The sequence below is a fragment of the Lepidochelys kempii genome, chromosome 7, assembly GCF_965140265.1.
Source record: "Lepidochelys kempii isolate rLepKem1 chromosome 7, rLepKem1.hap2, whole genome shotgun sequence".
In the NCBI taxonomy this organism is placed as follows: Eukaryota; Metazoa; Chordata; order Testudines; family Cheloniidae; genus Lepidochelys; species Lepidochelys kempii.
Genome location: NC_133262.1, coordinates 7,236,656 through 7,250,711, shown reverse-complemented (window position 1 = coordinate 7,250,711; position 14,056 = coordinate 7,236,656). Strand labels below are relative to the sequence as shown.

The 14,056-nt window shown below is 48.4% G+C and overlaps 1 protein-coding gene across 6 annotated transcripts in view; it reads right to left on the bottom strand.

The window, feature by feature from the left end:
* SLC25A26 (solute carrier family 25 member 26) overlaps window positions 1–1,900 on the bottom strand; it is a 151,725-nt gene extending 149,825 nt beyond the window's left edge. For all 6 annotated transcript variants that reach the window (XM_073351041.1, XM_073351045.1, XM_073351040.1 and 3 more), the window contains exon 1: window positions 1,752–1,900. In XM_073351041.1, the coding sequence (XP_073207142.1) occupies window positions 1,752–1,784 (33 nt within the window). In that variant the 5' untranslated portion in view covers window positions 1,785–1,900. The remainder of the gene's footprint in view (window positions 1–1,751) is intronic.
* Between the last annotated feature and the right edge of the window lie 12,156 nt (window positions 1,901–14,056).

Below are 14,056 nucleotides of genomic sequence, written 5' to 3'. Positions count from 1 at the left end.
CCCCTCACCTCCTCTGTCCCCATCCCATCCCGCCCCCTCTCTTATCCCCCTTCCTCGCCCCCAATCCCACCCCCTCTCTTATCCCCCCACTGAGCCCCCTTCCTCACCCCCAATCCCACCCCCTCTCTTATCCCCCCACTGAGCCCCCTTCCTCACCCCCAATCCCACCCCCACTCCTCTGCCCCATCCCATCCTGCCCCCCTCTTATCCCTGCACAGAGCCCCCTCCTCTCCCCCCAATCCCATCCCCCACCTCCTCTGTCCCCATCCCATCCCGCCCCCTCTCTTATCCCCCCACTGAGCCCCCCCTCAACCCCAATCCCACCTCGTCCCCTCTCTTATCCGCCCACTGAGCCCCATCCTCACCCCCCAATCCCACCCCTCACTCCTCTGCCCCATCCCACCCCCTCTTATCCCCTCACTGAGCCCCCTCCTCACCCCCCAATCCCACCCCTCACTCCTCTGCCCATCCCACCCCCTTTTATCCCCCCATTGCGCCCCCTCCTCACCTCCCAATCCCACCCCCACCTCCTCTGCCCCATCCCATCCCACCCCCTCTCTTATCCCCCACTGAGCCCCTTCCTCACCCCCAATCCCACCCCTCATTCCTCTGTCCCATCCTGTCCTGCTCCCTCTCTTATCCCCCCACTGAGCCCCCTTCCTCACCCCCAATCCCACCCCACCCCCTCTTATCCCCCCACAGAGCCCCCTCCTCTCCCCCAATCCCATCCCTCACCTCCTCTGTCCCCATCCCATCCCGCCCCCTCTCTTATCCCCCTTCCTCACCCCCAATCCCGCCCCCTCTCTTATCCCCCCACTGAGCCCCCTTCCTCACCCCCCAATCCCACCCCTCACCTCCTCTGTCCCCATCCCATCCCGCCCCCTCTCTTATCCCCCTTCCTCACCCCCAATCCTGCCCCCTCTCTTATCCCCCCACTGAGCCCCCTTCCTCACCCCCCAATCCCATCCCCCACCTCCTCTGTCCCCATCCCATCCCCTCTCTTATCCCCCCACTGAGCCCCCTCCTCACCGCCCAATCCCATCCCCCACCTCCTCTGTCCCCATCCCATCCCCTCTTATCCCCCCACTGAGCCCCGTCCTCACCGCCCAATCCCACCCCTCACTCCTCTGCCCATCCCACCCCCTCTCTTACCCCCCCACAGAGCCCCCTCCTCTCCCCCAATCCCATCCCTCACCTCCTCTGTCCCCATCCCATCCTGCCCCCTCTCTTATCCCCCCACTGAGCCCCCTCTTCACCCTCCAATCCCACCCCTCACCTCCTCTGTCCCCATCCCATCCCGCCCCCTCTCTTATCCCCCTTCCTCACCCCCAATCCCGCCCCCTCTCTTATCCCCCCACTGAGCCCCCTTCCTCACCCCCCAATCCCACCCCTCACCTCCTCTGTCCCCATCCCATCCCGCCCCCTCTCTTATCCCCCTTCCTCACCCCCAATCCCGCCCCCTCTCTTATCCCCCCACTGAGCCCCCTTCCTCACCCCCCAATCCCACCCCTCACTCCTCTGCCCCATCCCATCCTGCCCCCTCTCTTATCCCCCCACAGAGCCCCCTCCTCACCGCCCAATCCCACCCCTCACTCCTCTGCCCATCCCACCCCCTCTCTTACCCCCCCACAGAGCCCCCTCCTCTCCCCCCAATCCCACTCACGTCTCCTCTGCCCCACTCCGACCCCGCTGTACCCCCCATCCCGCCCCCTTTCTTGTCCCCCAGACTGCGCCCATCCCGCCTTCCTCACCGTCAGGGAGACCCAGAAGCCGGCCCAGTCCATGCGGACGCCCACGCGGAGCGCTCCCCGGCGCGCGGAGACGGCTCCAAACGGCCGCACTCGCCGCCCGTGGGCGCCGCCATACCGCTGCCCTCCGACCCGCCGTCACGTGGGCTGCTTGGGCCAGTGAGCGCTGTGCGTGAGCCCGGGCAGGGCGTGCGCATGCGTGCGCGGGGGGGGGGGGTGAAGCCGTAGCGAAGCCTTTGCCCGTCCTCGCCCGTGGGGGCGCTGCGGAGGGAGCCGCTGGGCCCTGGGAACGGCAGGGGTGGGGCCGTTCTCGGTCTGGCGGTTCGAATCCCAGTCCCCCTAGGGCAGGCCACCTGTCTGTGCCCAGCGCTCGGGCAGTGCGTGCGGCCGGGCCAGACCGGTGTGGCAGCTCCCCGCCCTCCCCTGCCTGGGAGACCCGGGGCGAGGGGAACGGGCCACGGGGCGCCAACTCCCCCAAACTCTCGCACTGGCCTGGTGCAAAACGCAGCCTCCCGGAAGGGCCAGAGCCGCGTTATTAGAGGAGAAGCTCGGCTTGCGTGGCAAAACAAAGCCAGGGGCACTCCCAGGAGGGGTAAAAGCAAATGGCAAGGTTGTAACCTCACTGCTGATCGATAAGGATCCCTATGTGTGCAGATCAGCAAGTCACCTGCGCGGGTCTTTCAAAGCCCCCCACGGCGGCGATGTGAAAATAGCACCTCTTCTAGCCAAAACTCAACCAAAGCATTGTAAAGCGGGGCCGCGTGTTAGTCTGGTCAATTTAAGGGCTGACTTTTAGAGGTAATATTGTGTTTGTTTTTCAAGTGTAACCTTGGGTGTAACTTGAACCTATCAGGAGTATGATGCATCAAGCTGATGCCTGTCAGAGTCAGGAAGAAATGTTACATTTCCCTTTTTCTTCTGAAGGAGAAATCGTCAGCACTTATTTCATGCCTCAGTTGAAAACCCCTTGGGAAATATAGCTGTTACCAAAGTGACCTAGGGTTTACTGGTGTGAAATGATGTGAAGAGGAGCTGTTACTGCCCGGGCATGCCTCTGAGAGCGAACAACACAATGAACAATCATCTGTGGCTCACCCAGGATGCAGCCAATCCTACATTCGTGTCTACTTGAGTTTAATTTGAAATAATACCAAAAATAGGACAAAGCTTGCCTTGTGTGATCTGTGAAGTTAGAGCAGGAATGTTTGTCTCAAACAGCATTATGTTGTTATTATTCCTTTTGATTTGTAAAGTATATTCAAAGTGAGAAAGCGCCCATCTCACACTCCAGGTGTTTTTGCCTTGAGTTAGAAATACAGCCCCCCAAAGCAATGCACAAAACCAACAGCTTCTGATTCCCCCAAACCAGAGAAGCACCATAGATGTGAGCACATCAATGGGTACCCCCCTCACACCCATACCAGCCAACCTACCTATGACCCCAGGGTAAAATGATAGGGTCTGAGGCATGTTCTGAGGGAAACAGTTTAACTAGTTTGGACTCAGGAAGATGAGCTGAGAGGTCATCACAGAGCCAGCAGCTCCATCTCATTTATTCTGAGGGGGTCCAGCACCTCAGCTGACCGCAACCGCAACAGTGTGTCCAGGGAGAGGGTCGAATCGCTCAGTGAGGCAGTTCCCAGGTCATTTGGGGCTTTACAGATCCAAATCAATGCTGCAAACTTGGAAGCCAACTGGCAACCAGTATAGATCATGGAGACGTTCCTGATGTGATGCCACTTAGCAAGCGGGCTGCGACATTCTGCACCAGTGTCAGTGTCCAGGTTCATGTCAATGGTAGCACAATGCAAAGCATCTTGCAGTAATCCGGTCGTGAGGTGATGGTAGTGAGAGAAGTGTGACCAAAAGAGGTGATCACAGTCCCTTGGCCAGATGGAAAAGGGAGAAGAATTGTCCCTAGGCACTGCAGCTATTAACTGATTAATTGCTGTAGGGGCCTAAATGTACAACGGAATTTGAAATCACAGCAAAGAGTACTATGTAAACATTACTATATAGGAGTGCTATATAAACATTTTACTTCATTTGCCTGGAGATGTGAGACAGAAAAACCTTTCCCTCCTCCACCCGCCTCATAGACGCTGCTGTAACAGCTAAAATATGTATATAGGCCAAGGTTTTCTAAACCCACTAAACTGATTGTGGGGGCTCCATTTCTAGGTGCTCAACTTGAGATACCTTCAAGGGGCCTGATTTTCAGAAAGGGCCGAGTCTCCACTGTCTCAAAATCAGTGTCCTGCATGGTGCTTCAACCTGGGCACCTAAAAACTGGAGCACCGGTCAACATCACGAGACACTTTTGAAAAACTTGGTTACGACTCATTGAGCAGCTTGAATTTCCAAAGCAGGTTGTAACTGTTAACAATTCACTCACGCGAGGGAGATCAGTAGATAGGATTACCCCCACTTTACAGATGGGAAACTGAAGTGGGGAGGTTAAATGACTTTCCAGAGACCGAAAAGGGAGTCAATATTAGAACTCCAGTGGTCCCAGCCTCTAGTCTCATCTTCAGACCACCCCTGTATTTAGAGACATGGTGTAGTGCATAAATATGCACAAAACGGAGCACACCTTCCCTTTTGTGGGGAGAAGGGTATCCTGGGGCACCACAGTTTTGAGACAAATAGTTGATATCAATTGTCCAGCCACACCACATGGCACTGCTGAGGCAAATAAAGATGCTGCCGATTCTATGCAGACCACTTGTGGGCACTGAAAGGGCCTTATCAGCTTCCTGCTCCGGGAAGGGATGGGTTCTTAATGCTGCCTTGCTGTAGACAGCAATGGAGACTACACTGCTGTGCTGAGCTGCCTCTTATGTCTTGGATAACGGATCTGCACCCCTCCTAGATCATTACCGCGTTCGTCAATAGGCCATTGGACCCTCTGCAGCATCTTGTTGGCTCTGTTTACTTTGGTTCATGTGGCAGTAAAATACATAAAGTGTCCCATTCGCAGTCCCGTACAGCACAGCAATGTTTTTTTGGTGCTTCGTGTTCTTTGGTTAAATCCTCTAAGTTTGGTTTATGATGTACAAGTAGAAATGGAGAGTGTCCGGGAGTGACTTATAGCTTATTGCTAATTCAGGAATGAGCCCCTCTTTCAAAAGTGGGGGAGAGTGTGTCAATTTTCCTGCATCTTCTGAGTTTCAGGAACCTGATCACCCGTTTATTTTAACAGGGATAGCAAAATATTCCCTGGTAAATATAAGTCATTTGAGGGGTTCAAAGCATTAATGTACCACCTCTCAGGGGGAATATATGACAAGCATGTGCCACTGAGACTAAGCACCCAACTGTAGAACAATAATGTGCCCAGCAATGCTGTATGGGACAGAAGCATGGGTGGTAAAGAGACAGCTGGTTCGACACCTATGGGTGTTTGAGATGAGATGTCTTTCCACCATAAGAGAGGTTACACAAAGAGACAGATTTTAAAATGAAAGTGGTAGGATGAAAGGCGAAATGTGTGATGTGACTGACAAAATCCAGGAAGCATGACTTCGCTGGTTTGGGCAAAGGCAAGGGATGAATGAAGTGGACCTGGTGAATGAAGTGGACATGGCTGGAGCGGGTGGTAAGAAGGAGACCCCCCAGGAAAGCCGAGGAAGTGATGGATAGATTGCATCAAAGAAGATGGTAAGTGGGTGGACGGATGAAGATGGCCACCTCGGACAGATGAAAATAGCAGATGCTTCCACAACAACCTAACCCCAGCTGATGGGATAAGGGAAAGAAAAGAAGCAGCAGCAGCATTGTACAACCATTTAACATAGCATCACAGTTCCCTGGAGCTGAGATTTGTTTAAGGAATAGAAAGTAAATTAGACACAGGTGGTTTTGTGTTGACGGGAGAGAAAAGACTTATAAAATTACGAAAGGGTTTGTTTCAGTTATAAATGTTGTAGATAAAGGGATTGCCATGGAAATAAAAAGTAAATAGAGCTGACACATTCACACTTGGGACTTTTCATCAACCTTTCCAGTAAATAAAAATCATGAAAAACATGGTTGCTGCAAGGGATAATGGGCTAGCTGTTAAAGTTATTGTGCACTCATCCACTGGCTAAAGATAGAGGTTCCTTAGACCTCCATGTCTATTGTCCAGCCTCCACACTTGGCTAATAGGAGGGGAGAGGGGACAGGAAAACAAATGAAATCTTGCCTCTAAACTTGATTAAGTGCTGTTGCCCCGGTTTCTCAGGCATGTTGAAGTGGTGCCCCGGATTCACCCCAACCATTTCTAGCAATGGTGGGAACTCTCGTGTAGATAGGACTCCTTCCAGTCATGTAGCCCTGGACAGAGCAGGTCTGTACATTAAAATTAGGCAGGTCAACAAACTTCTGTCAAAACTGTTTGATTGAAAATTGGTTTATTGACTTAACATTTTCCATGAAAAGTGTTTTCCATGTAAAATTTCACTCTTTGTTGAAAAACTAATGCCCAAAACCTGAGACATTTTTGGTTTGGGGCCGAAAACCAAACTATTGGCTGAAAATCAAAGTATTTCAATTCAGCAGTGGTGCCACTTTTTGCACACAGGTCATTGTGGTGATTCATGTTCACATTCTCCGTCAGGGGCCAAGATCCCCAGCTGGACTTCATCTCTGTGATGCACTACAGCCAGGGGACTGCCATGGTGCACCGCTTCCCCTCACCGAGTGTGGGGACAGTGGCGTGTCGTAGAAGATGTAGTCTGAGCCGGGAGCCTGGTCATTTTCCAACCAGCTCTATTTAAAATGCTGACTGCCACTGTCTCTATGCTGATTCTCTTGTCTATTGTTATCACTGACAGAGCTGAATCAGCCATAGCAGTGGCAGGACCTCATGTAGACAGGACCTAAGTAAACCTAAATTGGCATAACTTGTACCTTCTTTGGGCCCCTTTATAGTGTTGGGTGCAGCAAGTTCTGTTCCATTTTAATTTAGATTATCACCCAGACCACCAATGTTTTGGTACTGTCGCCTCACAAACCGGATCGAGGACTTCAATAGCTCAGACATAGGTGAGAGGTTTTTCGCAGGAGTGGGTGGGTGAGATTCTGTGGCCTGCGTTGTGCAGGAGGTCGGACTAGATGATCATAATGGTCCCTTCTGACCTTAGTATCTATGAAAGAAGCCTTTTTCCATTGGATGTATACTACTACAAGGGACACAAGTCAAAAAATCACACATTTTGAAAACCAAATTTCTTTATCACCTCAAATCTCTAAAAGTGAACATTTGAAAAATTGTCAGGTTGATAAAAGGTGTCTTGGGACCAACAACGTATATAAGATTAGTTAAACCCTTGTTTTACTCATGTTAAGTTATTGCTGGCTTACACCCAGTGTAAGAACCATCATTAAAACTTGTTAAATTTTTACTAAACTCACAGAAAAACAATATCTAACTATAAAATGATGGGATCTAAATTAGCTGTTATCACTCAAGAAAGAGATCTTGGAGTTGTGGATAGTTTTCTGAAAACGTCCACTCAATGTGCAGCGGCATTCACAATACTGCGTGCAGATGTGTTGGGGATTGGTCATTAGTTGGGGATTGGTCCTACTTAGTTGGGGATTGGCCCTGCTTTGAGCAGGGGGTTGGACTAGATGACCTCCTGAGGTCCCTTCCAACCCTGATATTCTATGATTCTGTGTGGTTGCCCCATCTCAAAAAGTAAGCCAAACTGAGAAGTGATGTGGAAGAGGTGTAAGTTCCAATACACCCTGGCACGCCCATAGATGGCATCTATGTGGGTAGCCCACGGATGTAACTTACATGCTAAGGAAGATATAAGGGGTGACAGAAGAGCAATGCTGCCAGCTCTCATGATTTTATTGTGACTCTCTTGATAGTTGGTGTTTTTCGTAAAGCCCCAGCTCCTACGGATGGGTGATTTTGTAAGAATCTCAACTTTCATTAAAAAATGGATATTTGCAGAGAAAAAAATCCCCAAAAACATGAACCAAGGTTTAAAAATCAGAAGGCAAATAAAAATAAATAAGCATTTATTATTTTTTAAAATCTAAGGATTCTAATGAGCCAATCTCATGATTCTTGGGGGGGATTCATTTGTGATTTTTAAATGCATGGATTTGGCAATCCTGCCTAGATAGACAATATGAGATTTCATGGCATTCCGCTAGAATCACCTCTTGATTTTGGCTCACAAAACACCCTATCCTTTCACACAAAGTGTAATACTCCTCTTCAACACACTATGTCTGTCTATCTCTCTCTCCTCCAGTGCTTCCTTTACACATCAATCCCCAAGAAGGTCACTCAGTCCAAACAGGCCAAACTTGATTTAATCTTTGTGGAGTTCATTCAAGATAGCTTTGGTTTTGATTCCTAGAAGACTATGGAGATATAGTAAACATGTCATCTGTAAAATAGAGCAGAGGCTGCACTGTGGACAGATATTAGAATGAGACCAAAAACCTAACGGAGTGCCCGACTTTCAGAAACATCCCTGCTATTTTAACAAGAGAAGGAAATAAAAAAGGATCCAGCATCTGTCACTGTCAGCTCATGTTACAGTGAATAATGCAACAAGTGTATCAGTCCAAAGCTCCTCACTTTCCAAGTACCTGTCTGTCATTCAATTAGATACCAGAGAAGATGCTGGAAGGAAAAACCGTGCAATTGCAGCAGATGAAGCATACTCTGAAAGTTACTGTCATCCCTACACAATCCACTGATGGTAGCATTTAGAAGGATACTTTATTCTCCAGTTAGACCCCTGAGGCCCCATGATGTAAAGGTTCTTCAGGGTCTCAGCAGCCATTTTTCTCATTGTTCAATGTGAAGCTTTCCAAATATGCTCTGTGGCACTGTGGCTCTTTTTATTTATCACCTTCTGTCAAATGAACAGCAGTACTCTATTAGAGAGACCACAACCTTTTGTTCTTCTGAACCGTTGTCCTGCCGTAAATGAACAAGCTCTGTCTAATGCTACGGGCCTAACATTAATCTTCTTGATGCGTCCCACAGTGAACTCCCACCGAGTCTACAGAGGAAGTTGAGCAAAGAAAGAGGTTGGTTTTCTCGTGTCCTTTCTCCTTTGTGAGACAATGCTGTCGATGCTGCAGCAGCAAGCTAAGCAACAGGGCAGAGTCGAAAGGCTAGTGCGTTAATACAACTGTTGCACACTTTGTTCCCCTCTTAGTCACTAGTATCGACCAGCAAGGAGGTTAGCGTGTTTATTTGTCCACCAGCTGAAGCTGCTAGACTCACACCTGTGGCAAACAGGTGCCACCAGTCCTGCCCACAGAATTTACAATACAATGGAACATCGGTCCTGGATGATTTTGTCCTCCTTGCTCTGTGAAGGGGGCAAGTGTTCCCCACTCTATGGAAGACACTGCAGGGCCCACCCACACGTACTACAGCTACTCAGGAGACCAGGCACTCCTTGCAGAGGCTCGGTACGGGCTCTGAGGGTGTGTGTAGCCTGCAGTCACAGGGTATGATTGCAGTTCAAGTAGTCATACCCAAGCTAGCTTTAATCTAGCTAGTTTGGGTCCTAGACCAGTGAAGCCACAGCAGTGAGTCCTCCAGTGTACAAGCCTACCTGGAACCCTGGGTAATTACTTGTGGCTCCACTGGGAGTTAGGTGCCTTTACAAGTCTGGACCAGAGGCCCTAGGTTGTAAGATGTGCCTTTCAGAGGCTAAATCAACAAAGTTTCCAAACCATACCTTGCTAAAAGTAATGATCTCCCAATGGGAGTTAGGCACCTATAGTCCCTTTAAAAATTTGGCCCTGTGGGGATTAGGCACCTTAACACTTTTAAAAATCTGTTCCTATGTCCTTCCCAAATTTCAAGTTTGCACTGTTACCAGTTGAGACACTGGAGCTGTTCCAACTTAAAAAATTGGCTGGGAAAAAAACCCTTCTGTTTTCCATAAACGTCAGATGAACTAGATTTCTCTGGAAAAGAGAGTCACAGGGTGTTTCCAGCACTGAGGCTAAATGGTGATTCAGACCCGTGGTGGAAGGGACTAACTCAAGTGCTCATGAATTGCCCAGGACAGAGATAATAAACAGAATGAGGAGAGCAATTGCTTTAATAAATAAACTGGAACATGTGTGCAGCTGATACTGCCAGGGGCTGATATATGCCAAGTAGTCTGTTGTTAACATCTGCTCTTCAGCAGCCTTAATATGCTCTGACCAGATCAATATATCTTCGCTGCTGTGGCAGGCTTCCTTTAGCAAAGACCCGCAGGCTTGAAAAAAAACTGTCCCACGCTGAAAGAATTCATCATTCCGGTCAATAAGTAATGGGGCTGCAACAGCCCAGATATACAAGATCCATCGGTAGCGCTATTCACTCTATGTGATCTATCTATATTTACCAAGGTAGAGGCCCAGGATCAATATGCTGCTGGCATGTAATATTCCATTCAGCACATCTGGAGATATGATATGTCACGTGTCATGCTGGAGTTTAATGGCCTTTCATGCTTTGCCAAAGCCTTTGTGTGCAGCTCTGTGGGTATAATGGCCAGTTTCAAAGGTGTCCTTAATATCCTGCAGCCACATACAGTGAAAGAAAGACAGGCTAGGAGGAGGTTATTAACAAGGCAGGAGATGCGAGAAATGGGCTGAGTGGATGGACACTTCAGGGACTGAGAGGAAAAGAGAACCCTGTGTAGGCCAAAGGGGGAGGGATAGCTCAGTGGTTTGAGCCTTGGCCTGCTAAACCCAGGGTTGTGAGTTCAATCCTTGAGGGGGCCATTTAGGAATCTGGGGCAAAAATTGGGGATTGGTCCTGCTTTGGGGCAAAAATTGGAGACTGGTCCTGCTATGAGCAGGGGGTTGGACTAGATGACCTCCTATGGTCCCTTCCAACCCTGATATTCTGTGATTCTGTAAGTGCACAGGCTAAGTCAAGGTCCTTTACTTAGGAAGGAAAAATCAAAGGCACAACTACAAAATGGAGAATTAGTGGCTATTTGGGGGTACTGCTGAAAAGGACCTAGAAGATGTAGTGTATCTCACTCAACAATGTGATGCAGTTGTGAAAAAGGCTAACAACATTCCAGGATGCATCAACAGAAGTGTCGTACGTAAGACATGAGAGGTAATTGTCCTGTTCTATTCAGCACAGGTGAGGCCTCAGCTGGAGTCCTGAGTTCAGTTTGGGGCATCACACTTTAGGAAAGATGTGGACAAATTGGAGAGAGTCCAGAGGAGAGCAATAAAAAATGATCAAAGGTTTAGAAAACCTGACCTATGAGGAAAGGATAAAAAAACCAAGCATGTTTACTCCCAAGAAAAGACTGACACAGGGCCTGATAACTATCTTCAAATATGTTAAGGGCTGTTTACATAATCAATTGTTCTCCATGTCCACAGCAGGTAGAATAAGAATTAAATGGGCTTAGACTGCAGCAAGGGAGATTTAGGTTAAATATTAGAAAAAAGCTTTCTAACTCTAAGGGTAATAAAGCTCTGGAATTGGCTTCCAAGGGAGGCTGTGGAATCCCCATCATTGGAGGTTTTTAAGAACAGGTTGGACGAACACCTGCCAGGGATGGTCTAGGTTTACTTGGTTCTGCCTCAGCACATGGGTCTGGACTTGATGACTTCTTGAGGTCTGTGATGGGGTGTGTGTGTCCCCACAGGCCCTGAGGCGGTTAAGGTGGGCTTGAGAAGCCAATTATAGTACCTGGCTGCACCTTGAGGGAAAGCCAAGCTTAACTGACCATGAAGCCCAGCTGGGCAGGAGCGGGCTAGTTGGTATAAAGCCAGGAAGTTGAGTGCAGAAGAAGGCTGTAGGGAGTGAGTCTGCAGTCATGCTCTTGGAACAGAAGTGGTGAGGAGGACACCCAGGGGGGAGAATAAGCCATGGGATCCTAGCCCTGGAACAAAGGTCAACCCAGAGACGTTACAGGGAGGAAGGCCTGAGAAAGGCTGGGTAGGAAGAAGCCCAGGGAAATAGCTGTAAGGAGTAGGACTGTGCAGACCTTGGCTGCTGATTATAGAGTCCCTGGGCTGGAGCCCAGTGTAAAGGGAGGATGTAGGTTCCCCTACCAGCCACTGGGGAAGTGGCTCCGGACCTGGAGACGTAGAATGGAAGACCGTCTGAGGCAGCGTCTGGACAGCTTGTCCAATAGGGCTTAGTTACCCCAGAAAGGGGGCTATATAGCGATCTGGCTGGAGGGAGGTCACAGAGTGAGAGAGAGGAGCCAGAGCGCAAGTAACCGACAGCAGGATGTGCCAGACGGGGCAAGAGCGAATTCCCAGATTCAGCCAGAAGGAGGCACACCCTTCACAATCTTGCCCTTCCAGTCCTACACTTCTAGGATTCTGTTTGCCGTTTGAAGGCTATGTGATTGAAGTGACTGAAAAACACTTAAAGACCCTTTTGTTATTAGTATCACTGTTGTGCCTCAACTGAGATCTGGCCCCCACTGTGTTAAGCACTGTGCAGACACATAGTAAGAGACAGTCTGTGCCCCAGAGAGCTTACAGTTTAGGAAGAAAGGACTTCCCATTGGGAGTTTGGCTCCAAAATCCCTTTTAAAAACCTGGCCCAGAGTCCCTAGGCTGTAGATGTGCCTTTCAGGGGCCAATTCAGGTGTGATTTGGCTGAGTTATAAAGGTTCCAGAACCACACCTTGTTAAAACTAGTGATCTTCCAATGTTCAAGTGGCAACAGGTCATGTATGTGGATATAAACTGAGTGTTCATTTCCACTGAACAGTTGTTCTCTCGTGTAGAGGAGAGTTAACTGGATTTTGCAGGGGCTAGTGGGATATGCTGTGAAAGTGTGTAAGGAAGGGGACTGGGGTTTGAAGTACCTCTATCTCCTTCCAGACAACTGGGTTCAGCACTATTGCTTTCCTCCTTATACATCACATGGAAAGGTGTCTACGTACTGAGGCTAGGCTCCTGCCACATTCACTGCACATGTTGTTGGGACGCTTCTGCTATTTTTACAGAGAATTAGGCAAAGTTGCTCTGGACCAGAGCCTCATTCACAATACAACCCTGCCTCATTCACTGTCCATCGGGGGCATTGAATGAGGCAGGGGTCCTGTAGATAAAATAGCATGTAAAAGTGTATTTAAAGATAGTATCATAACATCTACCCACAAGGGAACTGAATTAAGGTTGCTGAGTCCAATTGCTTCACTTTTCAGCCTTTAACTTCTTTTAAGGGCTGGGGTAAGGTTGGTATAGAATCTGAATATGTTATGTCAGAGACCATAAGCTTCCCCATGCTGTTTACAATAGCTTGCCCCATTCCAAAGAAATCTGGCATTTTTAGAGAAATTTAGCTAAAACACTAATTGCAGTAAATATCATGGAAACAGATGGGGAAACCAGACAGCCAGAGATTTAATAACTCCTTCGAGTACTTAACAGTAGAAACACCTGTCCCAGAATTCATTAAGAAAAAATGATTAATGAAGATGTAGTTTTTGCATAATTATAGAAAGACCTGAACTGCACAACTTTTATTACCCTTATTTATTTTGGAATCCAGCCCTTATTGGCAACCTGGACAACCTAAGATGAGTGGGTTGGGAATGACATGAAATGCTCATTTTTATCCATTAAGCAGGGCTAGTGCAATGACTAATCTAATAGCAAGGCAAGCAGACGTGAAGGAGCTGTATGAAATGGCTAGAAATTAACCTGAAACCCCTACCTTTTATTCCTGGCTGAATCTGTTATTTCATTTGGCACACAAGAGAAGGGGAGAAAAATCTTACTTCCACCCACGCTTGTGCTTACAAGGCCCGTGTGGTGGGCTGGGTCACAGAGACCCCCTTGGGACTGCCACCTGATGTGTTGAGACTACCTCTGAGCCCATTTTCCATGGCAGTTTGGGACCTCAGTACCTTGCCTGGTTGTGCCAGACACGCTAACCTGCTACAAACACAGACCCAGGATCTGAACCACATCCCCAAAGCTGCAGACTTAACTGAAAACAGCTTAGCAAGTGCTCCTGTCTCCAACACCCAGAGACCCAGTTCCCAATGGCATACAAACCCCCAAATAAATCTGTTTTACTCTGTATAAAGTGTATAAGGTAAACTCATAAGTTGTTCAGCTTTTATAACACAGAGATATGCACAGGTGTTTGCTCCCCCAGGAATTAATTACTTGCTCTGGGTTAATTAATAAATAAAAAGTGATTGTATTAAATATAAAAAGTAGGATTAACATGGTTCTAAGTAATAACAGACAGAACAAAGTAAGTTACCAAGCAAAATAAAATAAAACACACAAGTCTAAGCCTAATACAGTAGGAAACTAAATGCAGGTAAATCTCACCCTCAGAG